This window comes from Eucalyptus grandis, chromosome 6 (genome assembly GCF_016545825.1).
Source record: "Eucalyptus grandis isolate ANBG69807.140 chromosome 6, ASM1654582v1, whole genome shotgun sequence".
Taxonomy (NCBI): domain Eukaryota; kingdom Viridiplantae; phylum Streptophyta; class Magnoliopsida; order Myrtales; family Myrtaceae; genus Eucalyptus; species Eucalyptus grandis.
This window is the reverse complement of record NC_052617.1, coordinates 29,192,024-29,219,983: the sequence shown is the minus strand read 5'-3', so window position 1 is coordinate 29,219,983 and position 27,960 is coordinate 29,192,024. Positions and strand designations below refer to the sequence as shown.

The 27,960-nt window shown below is 38.5% G+C and overlaps 1 protein-coding gene and 1 pseudogene across 1 annotated transcript; one reads left to right on the top strand and one right to left on the bottom strand.

Moving 5' to 3' along the window:
* The first annotated feature begins 125 nt into the window (after nt 1–125).
* On the top strand, nt 126–21,730 carry LOC120294417 (uncharacterized PE-PGRS family protein PE_PGRS54-like). The gene is made up of 3 exons (XM_039314486.1): nt 126–133; nt 2,678–3,447; nt 21,237–21,730. Exons 1-3 carry the CDS (start codon nt 126–128, stop codon nt 21,728–21,730), a joined length of 1,272 nt encoding a protein of 423 aa, XP_039170420.1.
* A 3,112-nt stretch (nt 21,731–24,842) lies between these two features.
* The window catches only part of LOC120294416, a 29,862-nt pseudogene continuing 26,744 nt past the window's right edge, over nt 24,843–27,960 (bottom strand).

The window sequence follows — 27,960 nt, the reverse complement described above, 5'->3', positions numbered from 1 at the left end:
TTTTCCCCAAATTGATAGTGTTAAGAACTTTATGGAAGAATATTCTCAAACTATTGATAAGTCACTTACTAGTACATTGATGAGCAGTTTGATCACTATGAAATATGATTGTTTACTTACCGTACATGAGCATGTACTTGAGATAATGAACTTAGCAGCAAAATTAAGGATTTATGGAATGAAAGTGAATGAGTATTTTAGTATAGTTTATACTTAATTTATTGTTTTGAGAACAATTTGAGCCATTTCAGATGAATGATAAGTGGAGTGCAAATGAATTGGTCAGTATGCTTATTCAAGAGGAAACAAGGATCAAGAATCAAAATTCTCATTCTGTTATTCTCTTAAGACATGAAGAAGTTAAATAGATTCCTCCAAAAAAAAAAAAAAAAATAGTAGAAAGAGCAAAAAAGAAAGGATTACATAACTTGAAATGACCTTTCAAAAGCTTTTTAAATTCATAAGAAGGAACATAATTTTATTAAGTGTCACTTTTATAATAAAATTGGACACTTGAAGAAAGATTGTTGGAAGTATAAAGCTATGTTTGAATAAAGATATTTCTTACGATCCAAACTATAAAACCAAATAAAAACTTTGTGGTCACAGGGATCATTTGAATCGTTTCAAACCCTTAATGTACTTGCATTTTAATTTCTTTGCCAAAACTTGATGGAGTTGGGTTTTTATTAAGTTTGGTTATGGATTTTTCAGTTTATTTGAGAATAATAATCTTATTGGAACTAAAATTTTATGTGATACTCTATACAAATTTAAACTTGATAATGTTTTTGTTGAGATTTTAATGACCATCCATCATAATGTTGGTACTAAATGTACTTTAGTTGATGAGAATTCTACTTACTTCGACTCTTCCATCTTTGGTTGCGTTCCTGGTCCCCTTGCCTAGCGATCTCCTTCTTGCAGTTTATTGATGATGTTGTCGTCATACTGCTCGCTTGCTGGTTGGTTTCGTTGCTGTTGCTACTTTGGTCGTTTTGAAGACTGAAGACTGTCGGTCCTTGCTTCTTCCTTCTTTTTGGCTCTTGTGGGCTTTCGCCAGCCTCATTCTCTTGTTTGTTGATTAATTGTCCATTTCTTGTTTGGGCGTTGTCGCGACCTAATTTTTTCAAGTGAACCACCTAGGATTTGGCTAATGGATTGTTAAGCCTAAACTTAACTCGGGCTCTCCCAAACCCATACCAATTCGCGACTTATTCAAGTTCTTAACATACAATTGATTTTTTTAATCAGGAGTCGCCACTAATCTATTTTTGGTGGGTTGATTAGAAACCCAAGTAAAGTAACGGGAGATTTACTTTACTCCTACAAACCAGAGACTATGGGTACGAAGACTTGGTTACACTAGATTTCTCTAATGCCCTTTCGGTACCATTCTTTTATTTTCAAAAATGTTTTTGCAGGCAACTTAAATTGATTTTAAATTTATTTTCCTAACATGTGAGGTGATCATGTGGGTGTGCAATCCACCAATTTAACACCTAGATAAATAATAAATAAATTGCAAAAACTTACCTCAAAGCAACGAAAACATCTGCAATGTTAAGTTAAAAACCACATCAACAACCCTAGATATGGTTTCTAATTAATACACAATTTCTTTTTTGTTTTCACTTTATTAAATGAAAATCATGCAATATGCAATGCACTAATTCTAACGACATATTATTTTTAATTAAATGGGCCTAGCAAAAATACTAAATGACATGCATCTCAGTGAATTTAGCCCTAATGACGTGCATATAACATTTTTTTTCTTTTCCCTAAAAGAATGCATTTTATCCTAAATAATAAAACTAATTTAACCTATGACATTTTTTGTATTTTTCATGAAAATTCGGAGTTAGGAAAAATGTAAAAATTATCTAATTAGATAAAGATCCTATTCAATTTGTATTAGGAATTAGGTTGAGCTAAATCCTAATTTAAACTAAAATATTATCTTAATCCAAATAATCCTAAAATGCAATGTCTAAAAAAATACCTAAATTTATAACAAATTAAGAAAAAGTATTATATAAAATTAAACTAAATGCAATTTTACCCTAATATGTAGTGACGTACAAAATATGCCCTATATCTACATGACATATGCATGATTATTTTTTGTTGTGTTTTTGTTTCATTAATTTCGAAAAAGGTTAAATAATTAAACAAGCAATTTAAGATAATGAAACAAAAATCTAACATCCTAAATTCATGTTTTTTATTTTTATTTTCAAAAATTGATTATAAATAAAATGTCTAGTCTAAATATGCAAATGACCCTAAAGCACGCGATATTTTAACTCAAACATAATTCAAGATAATTAAAACAATTAAGATAAAACAGATCATCTAAAATCATCGAAAATATATAAATCATTCAGATCATAGGGTAAAATTTCTCTAGTAAAATCGATAAATTGATCTTAAACCTTAAAGATCAAAATATCAATTTTATTCCCGCTTGATTAATTACTTCATCTAAAGCGCTTATAGATGAAATAAAAAACCTGCAGGCGCAGTTGCGAATCATATGATATGTTGGAATTTCTAATCATATATTAAAGACTAATTATACTAAAAAAAAAACAAGATAAAGTAAAATAAAATAAAATAAAAAGCAAAAACTACCTGATGTGTTTTCTTTTTTTATCTTTTTGTTTTTTTTAAGCAAAGATGATGGTTGCTCCGGTAAGGGGATTCGCCGGCAGCAGACTCCAGCGAGAGTAGCAAGGGTAGCTACCGGCGAGGGACTCCGGCGAAGCAGGGCGACGGTGAGCAGCGGCGGGGAGGCTCTGGTGGCGTCGGGTCGCGGCAGGGACAGAAACGCGGCGGCCGCTGCGTGTTGGGCGGAGGCGAGCAGGGGCGGTGTGGTCTTTGGGTCGCGGGCTTCAAACAGTGGGGCGCTGCAGGGACGGCAGGAGGCCTCGAGCAGCTGGTGCGGCGGCGTTGGGCTCGTGGTCGCGGCGTCCGGTGAGCGGAGATGGGCGGCGAAGGCACCGGATGTTGGGCTGAGGCGAGCGGCGCGGTGGCGCGGTGAGGTCGGGAGCGACAGGCTTCGGAGCTCCGGCGTCGGCTGGGCAGGAGCGCGATCGTCGGGGCGAGCCTCGCGAGTGGAGAAGGGGCGTTGCAGTGGCGCGACGTCGGCGAGGGCGGGAGCGCGGTCGTCGGGACGCTTGGCGTTCGGTGCTACTGGTGCGGAGCGACGAGGAGTGGCGAATGGAGTGGCTGCGTTGCTGCGCGTCAAGGGCGAATCCGGCGAGGCGACGGTGGGGGAGGCGCGGTGGTGCTCGGAGGGAGCGGCGAGAGGTTGCTGCGTCGGCGGCAAGGCGTGGCGACGATACTTGCGGTGGCGTTGTGGGTGGTGCTGGTGCAGTGCTCACGGACGGAGGAGGTGCGACGCGAGCGCGGGCAGGGGCTTCCACGGGAAGAAGACGAACAGTAGCTCCTGTTGCTTTTTTTTTTTTCTTTCTGGTCACACGTCACTTCTCTGCACTTTTTCTCTTTCTTTTGTTGACTTTTCCCTTTCTTTTCTTCTGCAGGTTGTCAGAAGGGAAAAAAGAAGAAGAAAATGACCCTTGGACGAGAAAATGGGATTTCCTCTCTCTTTTTTTTTTTTTACTTTCACGAATCCTCTCAGCTCTTTTCACAAATGTTTTTTAGCGGATTCCCCCTCAAACTTGTGAAGGTCAACTCCTTTTTATAGTGGTTCCGATCAGCCGCTTTCATGGAAAATTTTAAACTTTCATCTTCCGTCGACAAATCACTGGATGCAAATGATTTCGCAATCGCCGATTTTCTTCCGATTTATTCCATTTTGTGAAAATTCTTGCCCCTTATTCACTTGATTTTTAAATTGCTTCTGCATTTAACAAAATCTGAATATCCATAAGAATTCTAATTTTCCATGCATAATCAATCAAATCAATTTCTCCCATTTTTTTCATTTTTTCCTTTTATTTGTTCCAATGCAATTTTTATTTTCCTTATTTCCTAGATTTGCTAAAAATAGGTGTCAACAGGCATTCTTTCTTTTACATCGGCTCCCTTTCACTCATTCTGACTTATTGTCACTTTGAGTGAAAGTTTCTGGCACCGATCTTTTGTATTTTTGGTTAAAGCTAATTATAAATTCTTACATTTACCAAAAAAAAAAAAACATTTAGGTCACATATCCAAAGAAAAAATGCAAAGATTAATAAATAATTAAGGCAATAGAAATCCTAAAATTTGTCATAAAAGTGCAATTGAGTCTAATTTACAAAAAGTATAATCAAGTGCTAAAGTTGACATCGTCAATTTAACTAGCGGAAAATGCCGACGTGGCATTTTTAAATTAATATTTTTTTCCAAGTGGTGTTTTTATTATTTTTTATTCAAATTTTTTAAATTAGATTTAAAAACTAAAAAGGACAAGCTAAATTTATTTAACAATATAAAATTGTAAAAAAAAAAAAAGGGCAAGGTTGCTGGTGGACGCTTTCATTGCAGCCGTCGCCCATCACCGGAGGGGCCCATGACCCTCGCTAAGCTTGGGCGAGGCCTCGTAGGTCCTCACTTGGGGTTGTTGATGTAACATCCCAATTTTTGACCCTATGTAAAATGGCTGAGTTTAATGTGCTAGTGGCAAGGATTGGTCGTGAGTTGTTTCCAAAGTCGATCATGGACTGATCGGCTCGACTAGAAGGGAGGCAAAGGATTGGCCATGCATTGATCAAGGGATCGGCCGTGAATCAATCCATTGACCATGCAAGTGGACTTGAGCCATTTGGCCATGGAATAGCTGCTTGACCATAAGAGTTAGTTGTTGGATGGTCACATACCACCATGGATCGATGGATGATCATGGATCGATTCGGAGTGATCATGTTCCAGTCGTGGGTGATTCTGCTCGATCATGTACCGACCTTGGATGACCATGAGTTGATTCGGTGTGACCGTGTGTTGGTCACGGATTAACTGCTCCCACCCAACCACATGATAATCAAGAGCTGACCACGGACCAAATTATGCTCGGCCATGGACCAATTATGGACTAACCATGGGCCCTTGTAATGGATATCGGACAAGGCCAAGAGCCTTGCTATGTGCTGGGTCCTGCGCCTAGGCCTCCCCCATGCTTTGAGCTAATCATGGGCTCAGTACACTTGGCCTGAACCAATCCAAAGGCTGGCCATTAAGCCTACACCTTGGGTCACCAACTTAGTCAAAGTAGGCAGTTTTGTTTACGACAACCATACCAAGGGTGGCTTTGCCACAAATCTCAGGTGCGTCAAAATGGTCTTAAGGGGATGTACACAATGCCCGATTTCAATTGCACTTCCAATGGCCTATATTCCATGGTTTCCATATTCGTTGTAAATGGACAAAATGGAACCTTCTAGAATATCCTAAGTTCTTCTTGAAGAAGGATGATTCACCATTTTGGATAGATATTTCTAAATTTGGTAATGATTATCAAAGATCCACATTGGGAATTAAAGAAAAGAAATCTTGGATAAATTGACCAATCAAGAGAAGACATAATAGAAGATTCTAGAATACCTCATTAATTGCAAGGATGAGTCACCCTAGTTAGGTGTCCCTTGAAGATTTGGCAATGATGGCTCAAGATTTTCCTTGGAAAAGAAGCAAATGACTTAAGAACTTGTGGACTAGTTAGAAGAGAACTTGGTGGAATATTCTGGAAAGGCAAAACTTAGAAAGTAAGTTCTTTAATTTAGGTACATGCTAAATACCCAAGCCTCATGATTAACCAAATCTAGGCATTTAATGAGAATGATAAGTCATTGGCTTAGGTGTCCATCTGAAGATTTTGTAATGATGGCAAAAAGATTTACCTTGGATAAGAAGTTGGTGACTCATTGACAGGTGTCCATGGAAGATATGGTTATCATTATCATAAGATTTTCCTTGGAAAATAAATAGGCGAAGTCATGATGGCATGGAGTAGGTGGTCCATTAAGAATATGGTAAGTGTTTTATAGGACCTTAGGCGTGCCACCTTGCAAAGTAGGCTTGCCATCTCGATGTTATAGCCGTGACACTTCAAGAAAGACGATTGCGCCACTTGGAAAGGGTAATGATGAGTTTTGATCCTATAAATAATAGGGGAACCACCCCATTCATTCTCACCTTGAGTCTTCTTCTCCTTTCTTGCTCTTTACATGCGATTCTTCTATTTCTCTCAACCTCGCACTATCACCCATCATCAAGTCATTCAAGCTAGTTCTCGAGATTCATCTAGGTAAGTAAGATCCTATTTCTCCTTTAGGGTAGTAGTCCCCATTGTTGAGCTTAGTTAGGTGCTCATTCGTTATGTTGTCGGTAGGATGTAGGATCTTTTATGTTCATGGTTGTGCTTGAATGTGTGCTATAGTTGTTCAAACTCGGAATGAGGCCGAGGTTTGTTCGGGTTGAGTTCAACGCAAGGCAAGGTTGCTTAAGGCCATAAGGCCTTGAATAAGCATTTAAGTGTGCCAAATCTAAGTTTCATTTGATGTGAGGATCGCCTTAGGCCGCAAGCTATTGAATCGGCATTGAGGCATGCTGGTTCTAAGTCTTGATTGGTATAGAGATCACCCAAGCCCATGAGGTCTTGATAAAGCACTAAAGCGTGCTGGTTTTATGCCTTGATTGGTGTAGGGACTTTGTGCTTGGCATTTGAATCAAGCTATGAACCAAAGGTCATTCACGGCATGAAGCAAGTTCACGTTGGGTTGAAGCCAAGGCCCGTTGAGCTTAGGATCTTCACCAAAGTGAGGTGTACCCAAGCCTTAAGGTCTTGGATTGGCATTGAAGCATGCTGTTTTTTAGCATTGTTCGATGCGGGGATAGGCGCTAAGTGATCGGTTCAAGTCATGGACTGGTCATACCAAGATTCATGGCACAAACATATGTATGAGCACGCCTTTGGGCCATGTATGAGTCGGTTAAAAAGAAAAGATAGGAACTGGCTTATGTGATGCACTTTTATGTGCACTTAAAGAGAAAAAAAAAGCGCCCGTTTGTCACATAGTGTTGGTGGCGATGCCTCATTCATTGAACGTGATGCCATGGTTGAGCAAAAAAGCCCTTGAAAGTATGGGATGGCTGACTTGATCGCTGAATGCCCTAGTTGAGCCAGGAAGTTTATGAAAGTATAAGATGCTTGGCCTGATGGGTGGATGCCTTAGTTGAGCCAAGAAGCCCTTGAAAGTATGAAAAGCCCATGAAAGTATGGGATGCCTGGCTTGATGGTTGGATGCCTTGATTGAGCCAGGAAACCCTTGAGAAGTATGGGATGCCTAGCTTGAGGCCGAATGCCCATGCTAAGGTTGGAAGCCCTTGAAAATATGGGAAGAACCATTGATACGATTAATGAATTTATTGTGCATGTTACTATGTGTTGATTGATAAGCTTGTTTGGTGAAATAGCTTATTTGCTAAGTTGAAAGCGGAGCACATACAGATAGTCAAGAGATGGCAATGGATTTGCTATTGATTTGCCATCGACACTATTTGCAAGTCTTGTACTTGCAAGGCTTTAATGATAAGATGCTATTTTAGTACAGAACTAGGAATTTTATTTATTGAGTTTCCAAGACTCACTCCCTCATCTTTCGGTCTTGTAAGCATGGAAGTCTCACATCAGTTTTGGGAGCTACAATCACGCTAGAGGAGATAAGAATTCCCTTGGCCTGTATGGAAACTTATAGTGTGATATAAATAGAAAAGAAGGCTCGTAGAGAAAGGGCTTATAAAAGTACTATTATAATATAAATTAGTGTGTTATGTGTGATGGATGTCTTAGTCTTCCAGCCATTGTTTCTTCAGGATGGAGACGAGCCTGAGACGTTGTGAAAATAACCCCTACCGCTCAAGACCCTAAAGATGAAGTTGGGGTCGTGACAGGTGAAGCTCGCTTAGATCTAGGCAAAGGGGCAATGCCTCGCCCAGATTTGGTGAGCATGGCTAGCCCTAAGCGAGGGCCGACGAGACCTCACCCAAGGCAATCAATGGTTGCTGACCCCTTGTGAGGACCAGCATGCCTAGATTTGGGCGACCTCACCCGAGCCTAGTGAGGGTTGTGAGCCCTCGTCCAAGGTTGGCAATTGTCGCCAACCCCTCTGGTGATGGGTGGCGGCAGTAGAAGCGTCCACTAGCTTTTCCTTTTTAGTTTTTAAATATAAATTTAAAAACTGAATACAAATAATAAAAATGCCATGTGAAAAATGAAAAGTAATTTTAAAATGTATCAATTTGATAAGTTTTCGAACTTGATTACACTTTTTACAAGTTTTAGAACTCAATTGCATTTTCGTGATAAGTTTTAAGACTTCTAATGAACATATCCCGAGATAAAATTATTTCGAATTGGAATTTTACTAATCTTGGGGTGTGTATTGATTGTATTAAAAGTAAACAAACAAAACATACTAAAAATGGTGCCATAAGAAACATAGAGTTTTTTTATAAAAAAAAAATAAAATTATACACACTATTATATGTGGTTCTTTTGATATTTTATCTTTTAGTGGAGAAATTTATTTTATTACTTTTAGTGATGACTTTTCACGTATGGTTACATCTACCTATGACATGATAAACCTTAATTAGTGAATGCATTTGAGGTTTACAATAAAGAATTTGAGAGGCAATTAGATAAAAAGGTAAAATAGTAAGAACATATAAAGGTGGTGACTATTATGGAAAAAATAATGAATCAGGATAATATTCGAGTCCATTTGCTAAGGTCTTGTTTGGCAAAAAGTGTTTATGTTCCTCGAAACAAAAATTTATGTTCTTTTGTTCTAGGGAACAAAAAAAGAACAGAAACGTGTTTGGTAAAACTTTTGTTCCCGGGAACAGATTTGAAACAGAAACAAGAAGTAGAAAAAAGTAACTTCTTGTTCTTAGGAACAATTTCAAGAAACAATTTTCTCTCTCTTCTTTTTTTCTACTCTTTTATTCTATTCTTCTTTGTCCTTTTGGTCGATCGCTGGCGTCGCTAGCCTTGGCCATGGCCGGCATCGGTGACCGGCCAAACGAGAGCTAGTGACCTTGCCAAGGTGTCGCTGGCCCTTGGAGAGGCTGAGCCACAACGAGGCTCGGCCTCGCCAGGCCACCTCCAAGACAGCATCGCTTGGCGATGGCTCGGCGACGGCGAGGTCAGCCTCCCCAGCCCAAGCAAGGTTGAGCCTCGTGCGGCCACGACAAGGCTCGGCCTCCCCAGTTGGCATAAGGCTGGGCCTCGCCAAGCCAGGGTGAGGTCGACCTCGCATTGCCTGGGCGAGGCTCGCCTAGCTAGTGGCGAGACTCTAGTAAGCTTGCCAGACGTTGCCCAACTAGTTGCCGGCCACCGTCGTGGCCAGCAATCGGCCAAATAGAAAAAGAAAAAGGAAAAAAAAAGAAAAAATTAATAAAAGAATTAAAAAATTAAAAGGAACAAAAAAATCTAAGAATCTTACAAAACATATTTATATTCTGAGAATATAAATTTTGTATAGTTATCAAACACATTCTTTTATTTAGAAATTGTTCCCGAGAATCTATTTCTATTTAAAAATTGTTCCCCGAAATAGAATAGTTACCAAACGCATCCTAAATTTCTTGAAAGACATGGTATTTATGTTCAATATACGATGTCGGGTATATCACAACAAAATGGTGTAACAAAAATATGTAATTGTACTTTAATGAAAATAATTAAGAGTATGATAAGTTGTTCATCTTTACCTTTATCATTGTGTATTATATATTAAAGGCTTTTATGTTTTTATTAAATGTGGACTCTAGTAAGGCAGTTGCAACAACTCCCTTTGAATTGTGGATAGGAAGGATACCTAGTTTAGGATACTCGAATGTTTGGGGTTGTTTGGTAAAAGTAAGAACATACAATCAACACAAAAATATATTGAATTTTAGAATGATCAATGGTCCATTGGTTATATAGAGAAATCCAAATGATACAAATTTAACTATCTTAATCATAGCACTAGAATTATTGAATCCGAAAACACTAGTTCATTGAAACTCGTGACACTAGTGGGAGTAAAAGAATGCGTGATTACATTTAAGAAGTTAAGGTTGAAGTTCCGATACCTAAAACTTCTAAAGTTATTGTTTCCATTATTATAGTTCAACTTAACAATAATCCAAGAACAACAAATAAATGATAAAAAAACCTCATAATGAAAATGTCATTATTGAACCTACAAGAAATAGTGTTAAGAATATCTCAAAGATAAAGGAGACGGTTATTTCTAATGACTATGTGGTTTTTTTACAAAAGTTAGAAATTGACTTTGGAATTAGTAACAATTCAAGTTTATATTCACAGGCCATGGAATGTGATGATTCAATGAAATGATTTAATGCCATAGAAGAAGAGTTAAATCTATTGATCATAATTAAGTCTAGGATTTTGTTGAATTATCTAAAGAACGTAAAAAGGTCAAGTGTAAATGAGTCTTTAAGACCAAACACGATATAAAAGGTAATCTTGAATGATATAAGGTCATACTTGTTGCAAATGGAAAGAAGACATTTTTCACCAGTCTCCAAGAAAGATTCACTTAGAATCACTGTAGCTTTAGTGGTTCATTACAATTTGGAGTTATATCAAATAGATGTTAAAACTATTATTCTTAATGGGAATTTAGAAGAAGAGGTTTATATGAACCAATTTGTGGGCTTTTTAGTTAAACGAAGGAACACGTGTTTTGTAAGTTTAAGGTTGTCTTAGAATGCCTATATAAAAAAAAATTAGAGAGATTCAATATGGACAAATGCTCAATAGGAATATTTTCAATTCAAAATGGGGATAATTTAGCCTTATGGAATGTTTGAAAAACGAATTTAAACAATAACAAATAAGAATATTCTTTATGCATTTGTTGTTCAAAGCTTAGGCTACGTTTGGTCATTTGAATTTCTAGCAAGATAGGACTGAATATGATATGACATATAATCTAGGAATTTTTAATATCTTGTCCATTGTTTAGTGATTGTAGTAATAAAGTCGGATATATCCACATTATATCATGTACATTTTTAGTATAAATGGCATATCAATATTATTAAACAAAATTTTTTACAAATGGAGATGGTAAAAATCTCTCATAATATTCTTGCCTACTTTATTTTTATTTTATTTTCCTCTCTTCTTTAATTAATTACTTTTATATTTTTGTCTTCCCCTTCCACCGTTCTCTAATAAAATTTATTAAATAGTAATATACCTAAAATACTAAAATACCTTAAAATATGTAATAAATATATATTTATATATTGAATTTATATTATGAGATAGAATTAAATTCAAATATATAACAATTTGATAAAATTAAAAAAAAAAACTAAATTGTTTTTTTTTTTTGTTATTTTGAATTCCTTATATTAGATTCAAATGTTATTTATATTGAAATATAATTTAACTTTACTTATTTAATAAGTTTGCTATTCAAGTAAAATAATTTTTCTATTGTAGATATTAGAAATTGTATTCATTTTTATCCTACATCTCTCATGGGATAATTTTATTCTGTCTATATCTCTTTTTTATCTAACTTTATCCTGTTTTGAATAGTTACCAAACACATTTATTTAATCATGAATTTTATTCAAATTACCAAATGTAGCCTTAACGTATGCTTGAACTTGCACCATAACAAACATCGGTTTTGCTATCGGTATCAAAGTAACCATGAATGGATTATTAGAAAGTTGCGAAGAAATTTTTCAAATACCTTATTCATTGCACATCCTCCACGAAGCAATCCAAGCTTTTTCCCCAGTTCCTCAACTCCGATACACGTCAATGTCACATATTCTCCTTCAGCGGGACCCCCCACACTCCTTCGCCGCCATTTTTGCCTCTCAGCCTCCACAAGAGCTCTCTGCCAATGGCTTCCCAGCTCGGTGCCTGCTCTCCTGCATTCGCCTATTATCAGTATTCCGCCCTTCGTCGCTCGCATGGATGTGATGTTGCGGGCCAAGTGACATCTCTACAATATGAAGTCGAATCTGGTGGGGTGTTAAGAGTTTCATCGGATGGAGGAGGGTGCTTGTACATGGACATGTGGAGGAACAAGGTGCAGTGCGGGCAGAAGTCCATCGAATTCTAGAAGATCGCGAAGAGGCTCAACGGCGATGGCGACGACAATAGTGGTATGGACTGGCAGGCAAAGCTCAACAGTGTTAGAGCTTTCATCGGTTGCCGGAAGTGCTGTGGGTGGAATCTGTCAACTCACAAAAAAAAAATAAAAAAATTCTCGAAACCCAGAACGAACCAAATTTTGGTTCGGGTCATGATTTGGGTCAAAGCAAACACACTTCCCAAAACCTGAACCAAACTTAATCATTGACACCCTTATCAATGATGGGAGAGAATTTGGTTATATATGGTAATGAAACACATGTTCCGATTTCTTAAATAACATGCTAACAATTTAAGTGAAGAGCACACGTGGAAGGTTCAAGCCCAACACTCTCTTAATTTGAAAGCTGTCCAAAAAATTCTAGATCTATATTATGACCAATTAAGACGAAAATTTTTTAATTTGACTAAATTAATTTTTAACCTTTTGATCATTTGCTAATATAGTCACTTAGACTAATTTTGATTGGATATTACTTACATAGTGGTCTAGTTAGCGTGGCCATCCCATGCTATATGGCTAGTGTTGACGTGGCTGATTATTGCAACTTTAAAAATTTTCGAGTTTTGTCTTTTTTCATTTTTTTTTCCTTTTTTTTTTTCTATTTCCTTTCGTCGGCCATTGTTGAGGCCCCGATGACCAGCTAAGAGAAATAGGAAAATAAGATGAATATAAATAAGAAAAGGAAAGAAAAAAATTAAAATATTTAAAAAATTACAAAAATTGTTCATGTCAATGCCGGTTATGTCATATAGAACAATCGACATTCAGGTTAGCGATTTATGGCCAAAATTGGGCAGAATGTTTACATTGGCCAATAATCAAAAGATTTAGAACTAAATTGGCTAAATTATAAATTTTAGGACCAAATCACATAAAATAAATTTAGGATTAACAATTAACCACTTTCAATCTTCTTCTGCTCGTTGATTATGTTACCACTCATATTTCACCGGTTATTCAATAAAGTGGTTCACTCTATAAAATATCTTGCATGTCCAAGATTAACTTACACGTGAGGAAGAGCCTTAAGTCCTAATAACTTGAGCTTTTGGAAATAGAGGTTTGTCTAACATTTATTTAAAAAAAAAATTTCAATCTCAAATTAGAGATTTGAGAGAAAGTCCTTATTGCAATTCATGATTAGCAATATTTACTTGAAACACCTTCCAACCATGTCTACTTGGATTACAAGTTATGGACATTAGCCACATGCAAATTTAACTAGAATTAAATGCAATTTTCTTTTGTCAAAACTAAATGTGATTGATGTCTATGCTTATAAATCGCCAATCACAAATACGGTTAAAATGTTTTTTTTTTTAAAAAATATGGTTAAGGGTTTTCTTTTTTTCACTAGAGTTAGAGAAAAACATGGCTCCTTACGATTGCTTATGTGAAAACAATTGTTTTAGGAAAAGAATTGCATGAGCATTTTTAAAACTTGATAATTTTGCATGCCTATCTCTAAATGTTACTCCCCAATTTTTAGGGATAAGATACTACAAATACCATAATTTTTGTACAGTACTCACTTAAGTGTCATAACTTTTTTTTTTCCGACCACTTAAGTGTCATCATTTCTAACAAACATTTACTTGAGTGCCACAGCTTTCAATGGATCATTTATATGCCGAACTTTTCAATACAATAAAAAAAAAGTGCCAAATTTTTTTAAAAACATTCATCCAAGTGCCAATAATCCCACATGGCATGAATCTCATGGTGGACATTTTAAAAAAGTTATGGAGTCAAGTTATTGATTGAAAAGATATATTGTACTCAAGTGATTGCAAAAAAAGCTATAACATTCAAATGTACTCTGTACATAAGTTATGATCAGAAAAAAAAAAGTTATGATATTCAAGTGAACACTATATAAAAGTTATAACAATTTTGGTATCCTTTTTGCCAACTTTTATGTTTGATTTTGGTCCTCGTAACCATCATGTGTATTGAATACTGGATGAAAACTTTTCCATGTGACTAGGCTAAGATACAACATGGCTACAAAATCAAGCAACAATATGAAGATTAACCTAAGAATATCCTCCAAATTTAGGTGATGCATAACAGAAGCGATCCATTTTTAATACGAATGATTGAGTCAAAATTATACAACTATCATATCGTCGAAATAAAATGTCCAAAGATAAACCAAAGATATCCTTGCAATGTAAGTAACGTGCAAGAACCACGTTAGATACCATTATCAATTGAGTCATCGAAATCTCAATTTCAAACTTTTGTGCACTTTAAACAATTTTGTGTTTGAACAAATGTTTATGATTTGGCTTTTCTTAATTCTAACTAGAAATCATTATACTGTATTTAAATTCTTGTTTTATAAATAGTGGGTCAAAATGAACTAAATAGTAAAGTCAAATTGACATTTTACTTAACAACTTATAAAGATAAATAGATTCTTTTTATGAGAAATGGTTGTCCTTGCACTCAAGTAAGGATGAAAAAGTATAAAAAAAATCATAAATCTTTCAATTGTGGTAACATTTCAATTTGCCAATCGAGTCTTTCCAATCAATATTAGCTATAAATCTCTGACATGAATGATGGTTGTCTTATGTGACATAACAAGCTAAGAAGCACCGACACTTTTCAGAAAATTTTGTGTCATGTTCGACACTTCGACACATGTCCAGCACATTTCGACATGCTCTAACATGTCGTTAACAAGTGTCGAAAAACTGACACATGATTAACTCTTCTTGACATGCTTCAACATGTGAGTTCAAAATTTTGACATGTGATTCCGACACACACAGGGCATTTGAGGAATTTTGAGGGTTTCTGCCATGCGTTGTCGTAGAGGAGGTGGGGGTTGGTGTTCTCAAGGGAGGCGGAGAAGCGGGAGGTGGAGGACTCGCGTGGCCGCCACGCCCAGCGGTGAGCCACGCCCAACGGTGAGTCCCCACCCAACGCCTCCGCTACTGAAGATCCGATCTGAACAGTTAGATCTACAATAGCCATGGCAACGACGGGGAAGATGGAGCCCAATCACAATCGTATCTCGATCTCGCTTGCTTGGGCCATGGACCAAACGCTCGTGGCTAGGAGCCTCTAGATCTGGAAGTCCACCGTCGGAATCTCGACCTCGCCCATTGCTGCCACGGCGAGCTTCCATGAACGGCATCCCCTGCTTTCACTTGGAGCCGCCGTCGCGTTCCTTGATGGTTAAAGTACACAGTTGTTTGTTGAGGGCAAGCTTCTTGGTCTGGAAGACGAAGCCACCGACGATGAAGAGAGGCATGGAACCCCAGGAAGAGGGCGAGAGAGATGGTCAGAGTAGATTTTTAATTTTTTTCTTTTTTAATCAATCATTAGATTAATATATATTATTATATCAATTTTTTTCAAAAGAAAATGTAAAAAGATTCCTGTCTTGTTCTGAGAACGTGCGTTTGAATGAATTGCCAAAAAGGCGCGGTAGCCGAGGCAGGATAGAGGATTCGTAAGTTCATTTTAGGCTTTTTTTTTCTATGGGTTAATACTTTGAAAAACCCCAAACCTGGTACACTGATAAATTTACCAAAAACTATTTTTTTGACCACCAAAAACCCCAAATTGGTATACATTTGACAAATTTACCATAAACTGGTACACTTGTGACAAATTTATCATATGTTAGTTTTAGTTAAATTTAAAGTTAAATAACACGTGACAATTGACCGGTATATCGATTTAGGATTTTACACTCTGTTTGTCATAATTTATAATTTTTGTGATTTTTTGTGGTATTAATCTAATTTTTCGGAGGGTATATTAGTAACAAATTTACTAATTTAGGGGTTTTTTGTGGTCGAATAAATTAATTTGAGGTAAATTTGTCATAAATGTACCAATTTATGGTTTTTTATAGTTAGTCGGGGTAAATTTGTCATAGGTGTACCAGTTTGGGGTTTTTCATGGTCAAAAAAATAGTTTGGGGTAAATTTGTCACAAGTGTACCAGTTTGAGAGTTTTTTAAGGTATTAACCATTTTTCTATTATTTATTCATTTGCAAATTTATCATAAAAACAATAATTTATTATGTACATATAAAAATAATTACTTATTATATAACGTGTCTCAATGGATTAAAATTCATTATTTTTTGAGAAATAACGTATACGTGTCGTGTTGCATGTCCATATTAGTGCTATTTAGATGACAAGTAATGACTTGGAGAATTTTAAAAAATTAATTTTTTATTTTTATTTTTTTTCCTTTTATTTTGGTCCTTGCCTAGGGTCATCACGACCCCACCGCATTGTTGTTGGAGCAACCCTCTTCAGCTAAAATGAAAGGAAAAAACAAGAAAATATGAAAATTATTATTAAAAATGTCTATGCTATACCAAATAAGATGGCCCCTGCGTCTATGTTAGATTTTCAGCAACATTTGGTCAAATGAATTTAAGATAAAATATGATAATATTTAGGGCTAAATTGACACAATTACAATATATTTGAGACTCTTTTAATACGACTCCCCAAATAAGGAAGTTTCCTAGATGATGGCTACAATGGTGTGTACGGTGGAGATTGAACGTTGGTAGTCGGAATTGGTCGTTAAGGCTGCGCATGGAAACAATTATGTTTCTTTTTTGTTTCGGGAACAAAAAAAAAAAGTGTTTGATGCAGGGAACAATTTTTGAACAAAAGAACGCGTTTGGTAACGTTTGGTCCGGAATAAAAAATGAATAGAAACACGTTTGGTAAATTTTATTCTTTTTTTGTTTCTTTTAATTTTTTAAACATTTTTATTTTATTATTTATTTTTTCCTTTCTTTTTATTTTTCTTTTTTTTTTTGGCCGGTCCCCCTCGCCTCCGGTGATCGGGCCGACGGGCGGGCCTCGCCCGGCCACGGCGAGGCTCGTCGGCCCTGGCGAGGCTCGAGCTCGCCCGGCCAAGGCGAGGCTCGGCCTCGCCGGATCTGGGCGAGGCCGAGCCTCGACGGCCGGTCGCCGGCCTCGGGTCGCCCGGCCATGGCCGAGGCCGGCGACCGGCCGAAAGAAAAAGAAGAAAAAAAAAGAAAGAAAAGAAGAAGAGAAGAAGAAGAGAGAGAAGAGAAATGTTTCTTCAAGAAATGTTTCTGGAGCAAGAAATAACAAATTGTTGTTTCTTTTTTTTGTTCTTATTTCGTTCCAGAAACAAAAAAACAAAAAAAGAACAAAAATGCAACCAAACGCGTTTCTGTTCCTTTTTTGTTCCCGGGAACACTTTCCGTACAGAAGTGTTCCGGAAACGTTTCTTAGCATGCACGCCCTAAGATGATGAATGGTGGATAGTGTTGGTCAATGATCCACCAATAGAGACGACGATGATCATAATCGGACGTGGTCGTAACGGCTGATGGTGAACAGTGGGGGTAACTCGTTATCAACAAAGGTGGCAACAAGGTCAACGATGTTACTTGTGCAACTTGTTCTAATTAAAGTTCATAATTAAAATGATTTAATAAATAAATAAAAAGATGGAAGACATCATCTCAAATTGAATATGCATTTTCAATCCAGAGACATATGAACTAAACATCATGCCATCATCAACTTCCTTGACCTACGTGTCAGCCTCGTACATGGAGTTGTGACTCTATGGAGGCTTGTTTTCTTGGTAAACAATTGTCTAGGTCTAATCATTACGATCCCATTTGCAAGGAGGCACTCTTTTGTCAAACTTACATGGCAATACGCTTGTTCTGTTGAGTAAGTACACAATATCAAGTGGCCATGGTTCCTGTGCCCCTCCCGAGATGCTGTGAGAAGATAGTGCTGCTTCCATCTCATGCTCGGGTGTGGAGTGTAAATCCCCACACGTGCATATCATTTCGAATTTATCTAGATGTAGCGGCACAGGCCCAACTGCATCTCTGTAAACAATTTTCCCGCTGTAGTCGGCGCGAGTTCTGATACAGCCGTAGATACACAAAGAAGTATACAAAGATATCTTCTTGCCGCTAATTTTTATCGTATTTAAAATTCTATCCTTTTAAGTCTTCTTATGATAGATCGATTTTGCAGTTTAATCTAGAGCAAATACCACAAAAAAAAAAAAAAAAAAAACCCAAACTATATTTATTATGGCAAAAATATCTCAATTTTTTTTTTTGTGTCATAAAAAACCCTAAACTTGTCCATGTAACACAAAATATTCACAACTCTTTTTTGTGTCATGAAAAAACCTAACCTTATACATGTGTGGCATGTATACCTTCTATTTCACTTATATTCATGATATATATGTCGCATCCAAATAAGTTTGGGATTTTTATGACAAAAAAAATAGTTTGAGATAATGGATAAATTTAGGATTTTTAGTGACATAGAAAAATTTTTGGAATATTTTTGTTACAATGTGCATCATTTGAAGTTTTTTGCAACATCAACCTTTTCACAATGATGTTACAAAATTCATGGTTTGGTTCCCCAAACTTCTTTTGTTGTGCCATTTTGCTCCTTATGCTAACTGCATTATACGGCGAACGTGTGTATTGAAATTCTTAAACATGACAAACTGACAGATTTTTTTTTTTCATTAAAAAATTTTTTTGAAGAAGACTTCTTGAATTTCGGGTAACATGCGAAGGAATCAATACCTAGATTCCAAGCGAACAAAGGCTACTTATGACCAACATCAGAAATTCATAAGTTAGACTGATTCGGCCGGTCAGGCTTGCAATCTGTTGTCGGATACATCGTCACAAGTACAATGAAAGTGTTGGAAAATATGGCTTCAAAATGGGTTGAACAATGAAATCGCATCGAGTAAAACAACTCGGACTTTGAGGCTTGATATCACTTTCTTTAAGGATTTATTTGCCCCATAACGTTGTTAATGGTCATCGGCAAAAATCCTCCAGATACAACAAAGTCTCGGATGAGAATACTAGATAGCAATTCTAGTATTTCTCCAGGATCTCTCTAGGAAAACAATCGAAAATTGGCTGTAGTTTTTTTTCAGAAAGAAGACTCGAAAAATGACCACTCTTTTCTTTCCGAAAAATGATGAGTATATATATGAAATAGTATTGCAACTCTTCGTGAAAATTGCGAACAAACACGTCTTTAGAAAATTGTTTGGATAAACAAATGCGACTCTTCGGAAGAAGTCGAAAACGAACAATTGCAACCCTTCGGGAAAAGTTAAAACCGAATAAGTAATTTTCCAAAGGTTGTCTTGAAAAGACACAAACAAAATTCGGAATAATTTTTTAATTTAAAAAAAAAAAAAATAGAATTTCGAATTTTCATTTATATTCATTCCAAAAATTCTCAAATTAAAAGGCAACCTTTGAATTAAAAAAATAAAAAATAAAAAATAAATAAATAACAAGGGATTAATGCTAATTAAACCGCGGGCGCGCAAGCGTGCGAAGTGCGCCAAATAATCACGCACCCGCACGCAGGTATGGTGGGGTCTAGCCCCACCCAATCATTCTTTTAACTACAAAAAAAAATTCCACAAACTGATCAATTTGCTCCCACCTTTTCTATGTGGAACAAATTAAAAGGCACTCATTTTGTTTTAACAAACAAAATTCCAACATAAAGATGTTTGAAATGTAGGACTTTCGCCGAGTGGGCTTTAAGCCTGTATCTGTAAGTCAACTCTTACGCGGACACTCGACTTTAACTTTATTTACTCATTATTTAAGTCATAAGTACAAACAACGCCGGGTGCGGCCTTTTTGACGTTTGGAGTAAATTTTGGTAAGTACATATAGCCCACCAAATTTCGTATAAAGCTTTAGCCCACCAAATTTCGTATAAAGCTTTTGCATCCGACTCTCTACAAAATTCTTTTATCCCAACTATCTTTGATTTAAGTGTCTTTGCTCATACGATATTTTCATATAACTTAGTGAATGAAAATTATTCAATCATGACAAAAAGTAATAACGTTAAAAGTTGTTTCTTTACTTTTATCTGGAATTCGAAATCATCTCTCTGTTTGTTTTTTCTTTAAAATGGTCCATGTACTTTAAAAGATGTGCTACCAATAGTCCTTGTATCGTTTCAGTGATAGATTCTACTAACTTGGACTTGTTGCCATTAAAAATTGCTAATGTAAACTTGATTAAAAATTACTGATTTAGACCTTTTAAGGGAAATTTTTTTTTTGACGTGGATGTGTTTTTTATTTATTTTAAATTTGTTGTATTTTTCAAATGTTCTCTCTATTTAACATTTCATCACCATTTGTATAACCTTTTGGGCTAAAAGCTATGGAGTTCTTCATTTTTTCTACTCAAAGACATCTTCAACTTCAACACCCCTAGCCGATCCTCAGACAAGCTCAACCTTTTCTAGTGCATGCCCTTAAGGGCTTGCACGGTAACATTTCTGTTTTTCCCAATTTATGTTCTTTTGTTCCCTGAAACAAAAAAAAAGAATAGAAATTTGAACTTATTAGTCTATTCCCAGGAATAGAAAAATAACCGGAGAATAGATTTGGAATGGAAACAATAAACAAAAAAAAGAAGCTTCTTATTATTGGAAACAATTTCTAAAAATAAGCCAATTTTTTCTTTTCTTTATTTCTTTTGTTCTTCTTGCTTGCTATGGCAACCGCCGATCTCTTGCCGTCATTGGCCACCTGCGGCTGGTTGCGACATCGTCGGGTGTCGGCAGCCATTGCTGCCTAATTGTCATCGCTACCGCCCGTAGCCCACTGGTCACCCTCGACTATCGACGATCGCCATTGACTATCGTTGTCGTCACCTAATCACCGACAACCTACCGCTACGGTGATCGTTGCCCGTCGCCGCATGACCGTTGGTTGTTGTTTCCCACCGCCGCTTATTGATTGCGACCGACTGCTGCTTGTTGTCGCCCGTTGATAGCGGTTGACCGCTGCTCGTCGCCACCGACCGTTGCCGCATGACTGCTGATCGCCGACTGTGGCTGCCCACTACCCACCGGGCGTCCCCTCGTGCGGTTGCTTGTCTGCCGGCCGTTGGCGGTTGGCGGTGTGGTTAGTGAGCTATGGGTGGCGGTCGTTTGATGGCGGTTGTGCGGTGGCGAGCGGCGGTTGGCGGTGAGGGTCGGTGGGTGTGTGGCGGTCGGTGACGAGGGTTGGCGGGTGTGTAGGCGTGGCGGTGATTGGCGGCAAGGGTTGGCGTGCGGTGGCGAGTGGCGATTGGCGGCAAGGGTTGGCGGCATGTGGTGGCGGCGGCGATTGGCAAGCAAGGGTCGGCGGCGACGGTCGGCAAGAGTGTGGTGGTGGGCGGCGATTGGCGACGAGGGTTGGCGGGCGTGCAGTGGTGGGCGGCAAGGGTTGGCAGGCGGTGACGGTCGGTGGGCGTGCGGTGGCGGGCGGTGACAGTCGGAAGGAGTGCGGTGACAGGCGGTGGTCGGCGGGCATACGATTGCGGGCGGTGATCGGCGGCGAGGGTCGGCGGGCAGCAACAGTTGGTGGGCATGTGGCAGCGGGCGGCGACGGTCGGCGGGCGTGTGGCGAGGGGTGGCGGTCGGCGGCAAGGGTCAACGGGCGGTGTGGTGGCAATTGGCGGCAAGGGTCGGCGGGCGACGACGGTGTGGCATTCGGAAATTTTGACAACCCTCGAATATGCGACAGTATGTGACTAAGTGACGGAAGCATCGTCCAACGGTGTTATCGACACCTCAACAGACATTTTTTTGTTATCACCATCAGACCGATGGGTCACAATTAAAAATGGTTCAATCATCTTTGTCCCTATGTACTATCGCTAGTGAGATTGAGGTTTGTGCCATAAGATGTAGATGTCTTTTATGTTGATTTTAGCTGTCCAATTCTGTACCCTACGAAATTGTATTCATTGACTAAAGAAGTCAATTAACCGAAGAGGATGTCCAAAGCATGCATGGAAGACGTGCATGCATAGGAACCAAGCTGCCCGAGTCTTCCTTTCATTTGGTCGGCAAATAAGTCAACCAAAGAGGGAACTTTGAAGACGAAGCCACGTTTGTTTCCAGCTGTTGGTGTGCGAGCGTCTCTCTTCTTCTTTGGCCAGCGCACCGAGCGCAGGAACAAGGAGCCGGACACGTATCTTGCATGGACATGCAAGATGTCCTTCGATCGGCGCTGGACTCCTTGCTGTCGCTTCATCGAACGGCCACCAAATTTCATGATTTTTGACTAAGTTAGTCAACTAACAAAAAGAGAAGCAAGCGGTCGAGCAAGTTGAGAGAGAGAAACTGAGAGTGAGCAGCGGGCGAGCGAGTGAACGAGAGGAGTTCGTGAGCGAGTGAGAGAGAAGTGAACGTGCGAGTGGGAGTAGTGAGGAAAGGGGAGAGAGAGGACTGCTCTCCGCCCATGCTCGTGCGTTGCCGCCGTTGAGCCGCACCACCGCACCGAACCCCTCGCCATTAGCACATAGAGCTTGAGGCAAGTTGAAGTCTATTAATCTATATTTGTGTAATGCCGTTGCTGTCTTAGAAAGTGCATTGATAGGCTGGATTGTTGGATTTTGATGCTGAATGATGATTTGTTGAGCGACCGAGACCGTTTTGAGGCTAAAGAGTCGAGGAAATGCTCAGATTTTCATATATGGTTTTGATTTCTTTGGACTTCATTCAAAACAGATTTTATGACTATGAAATCTTGAAAAATTCGGCCATTGATTTGAGTTGAAAAGGAAAAACCTCCTGATCTGTACTTGAAGCTTTATCTACCAAGGCACTGGCCTCAAATGTTTTAAGAGAATATAAAGTGCTTTCATATTCTGAATGTCAATTCTTTTAAAACCATTGGAGATCGGGTTGACATTTCGGACTCACTATACAAGTTTTTAAACTCATTTATCATTTTGAACAAAACTTGGCCGTAGATTAACTTGGAAAAACCTCTTGACTCTTGCTGGAATTTCTACATACCGGGGGCCGTTCATCAATGATTCAAAATGGAAAAGAAAATGTTTTGGTGCCCTCGAAGTTTCAAATTTTTGCAAGAACCAATCTTTGAAAACCTTGAAGTCGGGGGTGTACATTTGAATTTCCAATGTGCTGATTTCAAATTATTTGCACTTGATAACTTTCTTTGATCTTGGCTGTGAGGCGCAAGTGCAACCCAAGAATTTATACATGGATTTTTGAAATACATTAAAGGTTAGCCGTGGAAATGGATTTATGAGTCGATTACTATTTTGCAGTTGAGTTTGTGGATTGATTCCATTGACATGAAAATGGCATATGTTTTAAGGCCTCTGGTTGTTGTATTAAACTATTTTGGCATTGAAATGATTTGATTGATATACCATGGCTGAGATGTGATTGATGCCGTCGGACCTTCGAGTTGACGATGCCCCGGGAGTCGGGGGTTCAAATGAGTCGATGCCCTTTGGATGCCCGGGGTCCGTAGTGCCCCAAAGGTACCTCGGGAGTGTCAGGATGCCCGGTTGTATTATGATACATGCTCGGAGGATGAGGGGTTGTATTATGATGCATGTCCGGAGGATAGGGGTAACCATTTTCATGGCAAGACTCGGAGATTCCTCGTGATGCCAGGTGGGGTGCGAGATACCTGGGGGTGTCACATAACACGCTCCGGACGCTTGGTTGTATTTTGAATGCATGCTTAGAGGCTTTCGCGATGCTAGGTTTGGTGCGAAATCCTTTGAAATCCCGAAGGGACGCAAATCACTGGTCCTCTGGGCTAGACATAGGGAAATGAAAATGAACTGAGTTTTTCTAAAAATAATGACCCTGCTGATAACTGTGCCGAATTAGGATTAAATGGTGTGGCATGGAATGGGACGTGTCATTACAATTTGGCTCTATAATTGGGACTTGTGTGACTAAAGTGATACATTCTGGTTTTGAAACTGCATTGCCATTGCTTTGAAAAGTTTTATCGATTTGATGCATACTCATTCTTTGATTACCTGTTTTATCTATCTTGCATGGACTTGGATTGTGATGTCTTGCATAGTATAGCTTGGTAGATCTTCAACTGCTGGGTGGTTGTACTCACCCCTTTTTGGGGACTAACATTTTAGACTAGACAAGATGCCTCTGTTGCCATCATCACTAGCAAATGGACCGAATGGTTGGATATGATCGCGAGGAGGAGGACAACAGAGAAATGAATTTTTGGAATACCGGCACTGAAAGATGGACTTTAGTTGCTGAGGGCATCAGACCACTTTTGAAGTATAGTCGGGTGTAGGAAACCACGGCACTTTTTGGATATATTGACGAACAATGTCCATCTAGTAATATATGTAAATAATGGTGCATGGCTATTATTTATAAACGTGTTTAGTGTGTGCATTATTTCTATGTGTAAGGGAAGGGAGTTGTTGGATACGCTTTCGCCATGTTTTGCTAGGGACCAATGGTAAAGATATAAACCCCCAAGATTTTATGGACTTAATGAAATGTTATGGTATTAGAGTAATAGACTTTCAAGTCAAGAGAAAGCAAGTGATATTTGTGGCGACCCTAATGGATCGGGGGCTGTCAGGGGGGTGCCACAGACGGTCGGCGGGCGTGCAGTGGCAGGCGGTGGTCGGCGGTGACGGTGAGCAAGAATAAAAAATGAATAAATACAAAAATAAAAAATCATACCAAATGCATTTCTATTCTTTTTCTATTCCAAAGCATAGAAATTTTGTGTAGTTACCAAACACGTTATTTTATTTAGAATTTTTTTTCCTAGAGTAGAAATAGAAAATAATCATTTCCAAAAAGAAACTGTTCCCCGGAGTAGAAGCGTTACCATGCACATGTTTCCAAACATATTTGTCCATCAGTAATGGAGATCACATTGGTAGGAATATAGGATGATACGTCTCCAACTTGTGCTTCAATGATGGTTAAGGTGATCAAGCTACTTGCACCTGTCTGGTTCGATTGTTTTGCGGCTTTTTCCAAAAGGTGTGAATACAAATAAAAAACATTGCTTGGGAAAGCTTCATGGCTTGGTGGTCGGTGTAACAATGACATTTTTCGATATGTAACTGCCTATTTCTAAGATCATCATAGATTATTAATGCGTGCATTCCATTATCGCAGAAACATTCCCCCATGGCACACCTAGAATATGGGGCTAGAAATTGCAGAGGGGCAGGATCCGAAGCGGTGGTTGCTACAAGAATGGAATATTCCAAAGCATTCGCTTTGGAAAGAATTTCAACTAATTGTGCCACAGTTGAGCATTTCTATCCAATTGCTACATAGACACAATACAATGTCTCACTCTTAGAGGTGGCCCTTGAGTTCATTTGCTTTTGATTTAATATGGTGTCGATAGCAATAGCTGTTTTTCCAGTTTGTCAGTCCCCGATTATAAGTTCTCATTGACCACGGCCTATAGGAACTAGGTTATCTACTGCTTTTAAGCCTGTTTGCATAGGCTCGTGCATAGATTTACGTTCAATAATCCCAAGGGCTTTCACTTTGACACGCCTTCGTTCGTGATTGCTTAGAGCCCCTCTTCCATCAATAGGTACTCCCAAGGCATTGACGACATGGCCTAAGATAGCCTTTCCCGCAGGAACATCCACAATAGATCCAGTGTGCTTGACAAGATCTCCTTCTTTAATAGCGGTATCACTACCAAAGACAGCAATCCCCACATTCTCATTCTCAAGATTTAAGGCTATTCCTTTCACACCGTTGGCAAATTCAACCATTTCACCAGCTTGAATCTCCTTCAATCCATAAACACATGCAATCCCATCTCCAACTGAGATCACTCGACCAATCTCATCCACTTGAAAATTCCTCTAAAGGTTGGTAATTCGACTTTCTAATAGAGTCATTAGTTCCAAAGCTCTTGGAGATTGAGTGTTTGGAGAATGTCGCTGACTACGTTTCCAAATTTTATCAAAAGGTGGAACTCCCTTTTTCTTTTAGTAACAAAATCAAGCAGAAGTAGGACCAAACTGAGAGTTAGCAGCATAAACAAAGATGGATTTATGAATGAGAAATACAAGTCTCGTATCTTCATAGGAAAAAATGGGACGATTTCAAATTGTTCAAATGGGCTGGAAGCGTCCACATGAGTTTCTTGTTCCAGAGCCTTGATGGAAGGGTCCGTCCACGTGAGTTTCTTGTTCTAGAGCCTTGATGTAAGGGTCCCTAGCGTCCTCATGAGTTTCTTATTCCAGAGCCTTACTGGAAGGGTGGACCTCGGAACCCCCTGGCTGGGTAATCTTCTCCACAGGGTGGATAACCCCATGTTTTGATACCACTCCATGGTTTTCCAGAGCATTTCTATATTTGTATACCGAGTATAAAAAGAGAGAGAGTGTATTCAGGACAATATTGACTAGAAAGGCCGTAAAAATGATTCTATAAAAATAAGAAGAGTTAAGGTTTTTGAAAAAATAAAAAATTCGTTGGATTACCCTTTCAGGTATAAATCACTTTGCCACGGTTCTATGTAAACCCCCCTTCACCCCCACTCTCTAAAGTAAGGGCTCTTTGGGGTCTCATTTTCTTTCTATCTGACAGGACAATTAAATAGGAAGGTCTTTCATTTCATTACTAGAAATTGAATCTAGAAAGAGAAATTTTGTTAATTGTTGACCAAACGGAAAGCATGGGATAAATATGCATAAAGAAATAAGTGCAGCTGTAGGCACTTGACAACAACAAGAGAAAGGCCAGTCACTGAGGACTCACCCAATCTTAATGAAGCAAAGGGGATAAGCAACGACACCAGTGAACTTACGGATAGCCTTGTGCCCTACCTTTCATTTAAACTAGGCTATGATCTTTCTTCTCTTATGATATTTCTAGTTGGTGTCACAAAGAGCTTATTCTATCCCCCTCGGTGAAAGCTGTGACACCGCTTACGAGAGCAAGGGATGATTGAACAGTTAGAAAATCTTGAACATGAACAAGGGTAGGAGCGATTACTGATTTAATCATACTGGAGACTTTCACAGCTACTATCACTCTAAGAAAGGGTATTCATCCTAGAGTTCCTAGGTAAAGAAAGTCAAGTAGGATCGGATTCAGTTCCCTTTATAGCGGCAGTTCCTGATTCAATTGTAAGTGGTACTCTTGATTCAATTCCACCAAACCCCACCAAACCCGAAAACAGTTCCATAGGAGCTTGCATTCAAGTCCTTTTCTTTATATATGATGTAACTTCTTTCCCCTGCTTTTAATGGAGTTTTGAGCCTGAATTCAATCCCAAAACCAAAAGTCCATCCCAGCTATCAAAAGATCTATGTGCGGATAAGGGACGAAGAATACTTCAAATCCCGGTTATTCCTCTCTAAAGAAATCCCCGTTTTCTATTCCTCAAGTCCCACATCGGGATTTTAGTGAAGTTCCGAGCCCCAAAAGCGTCTACTAAGATTAACTGTACAAAATCAGATGTTGTCAAATTTGCCTTAGTGCAGTTACTCTCTTTACTTTCTCTTAGTGAAGTTCCTAAAAAGGAATACTTTTTGAAAAAGCTCTCGATTCAAAAGTCATTTCTTGAGTAAGATGAATGTGTAGCTTCTTCTCAAGTAGTAGCACCGGCAACTAAAACAGTCTTCTATCCAATACCCATTACTTCTATAAGACAAGAGCTCCTAATGGAACAATTACCTATTCTATTTGATTCACTACCAATACCCAGAAAATCTAGTATTCAGATTCAATTGCTATCAGTTCTCAGCGTTAGTCATTTATTCGATCAATGCGGCCTTACTCTAACAAGTAAGAAAGTCAACTACGTTACGACTTTTCTTTAATCCATTATTTGATTTGCTGCCTAGGAAGGAAGAGCTAATCGTTCTACTCTACCAGTTTTATGAAATATCGAGTGACCCGCTAATTCATCTGCACAACGCTTATTCACCATTAGGAAAGACCGGAAATCCAGTAAGAT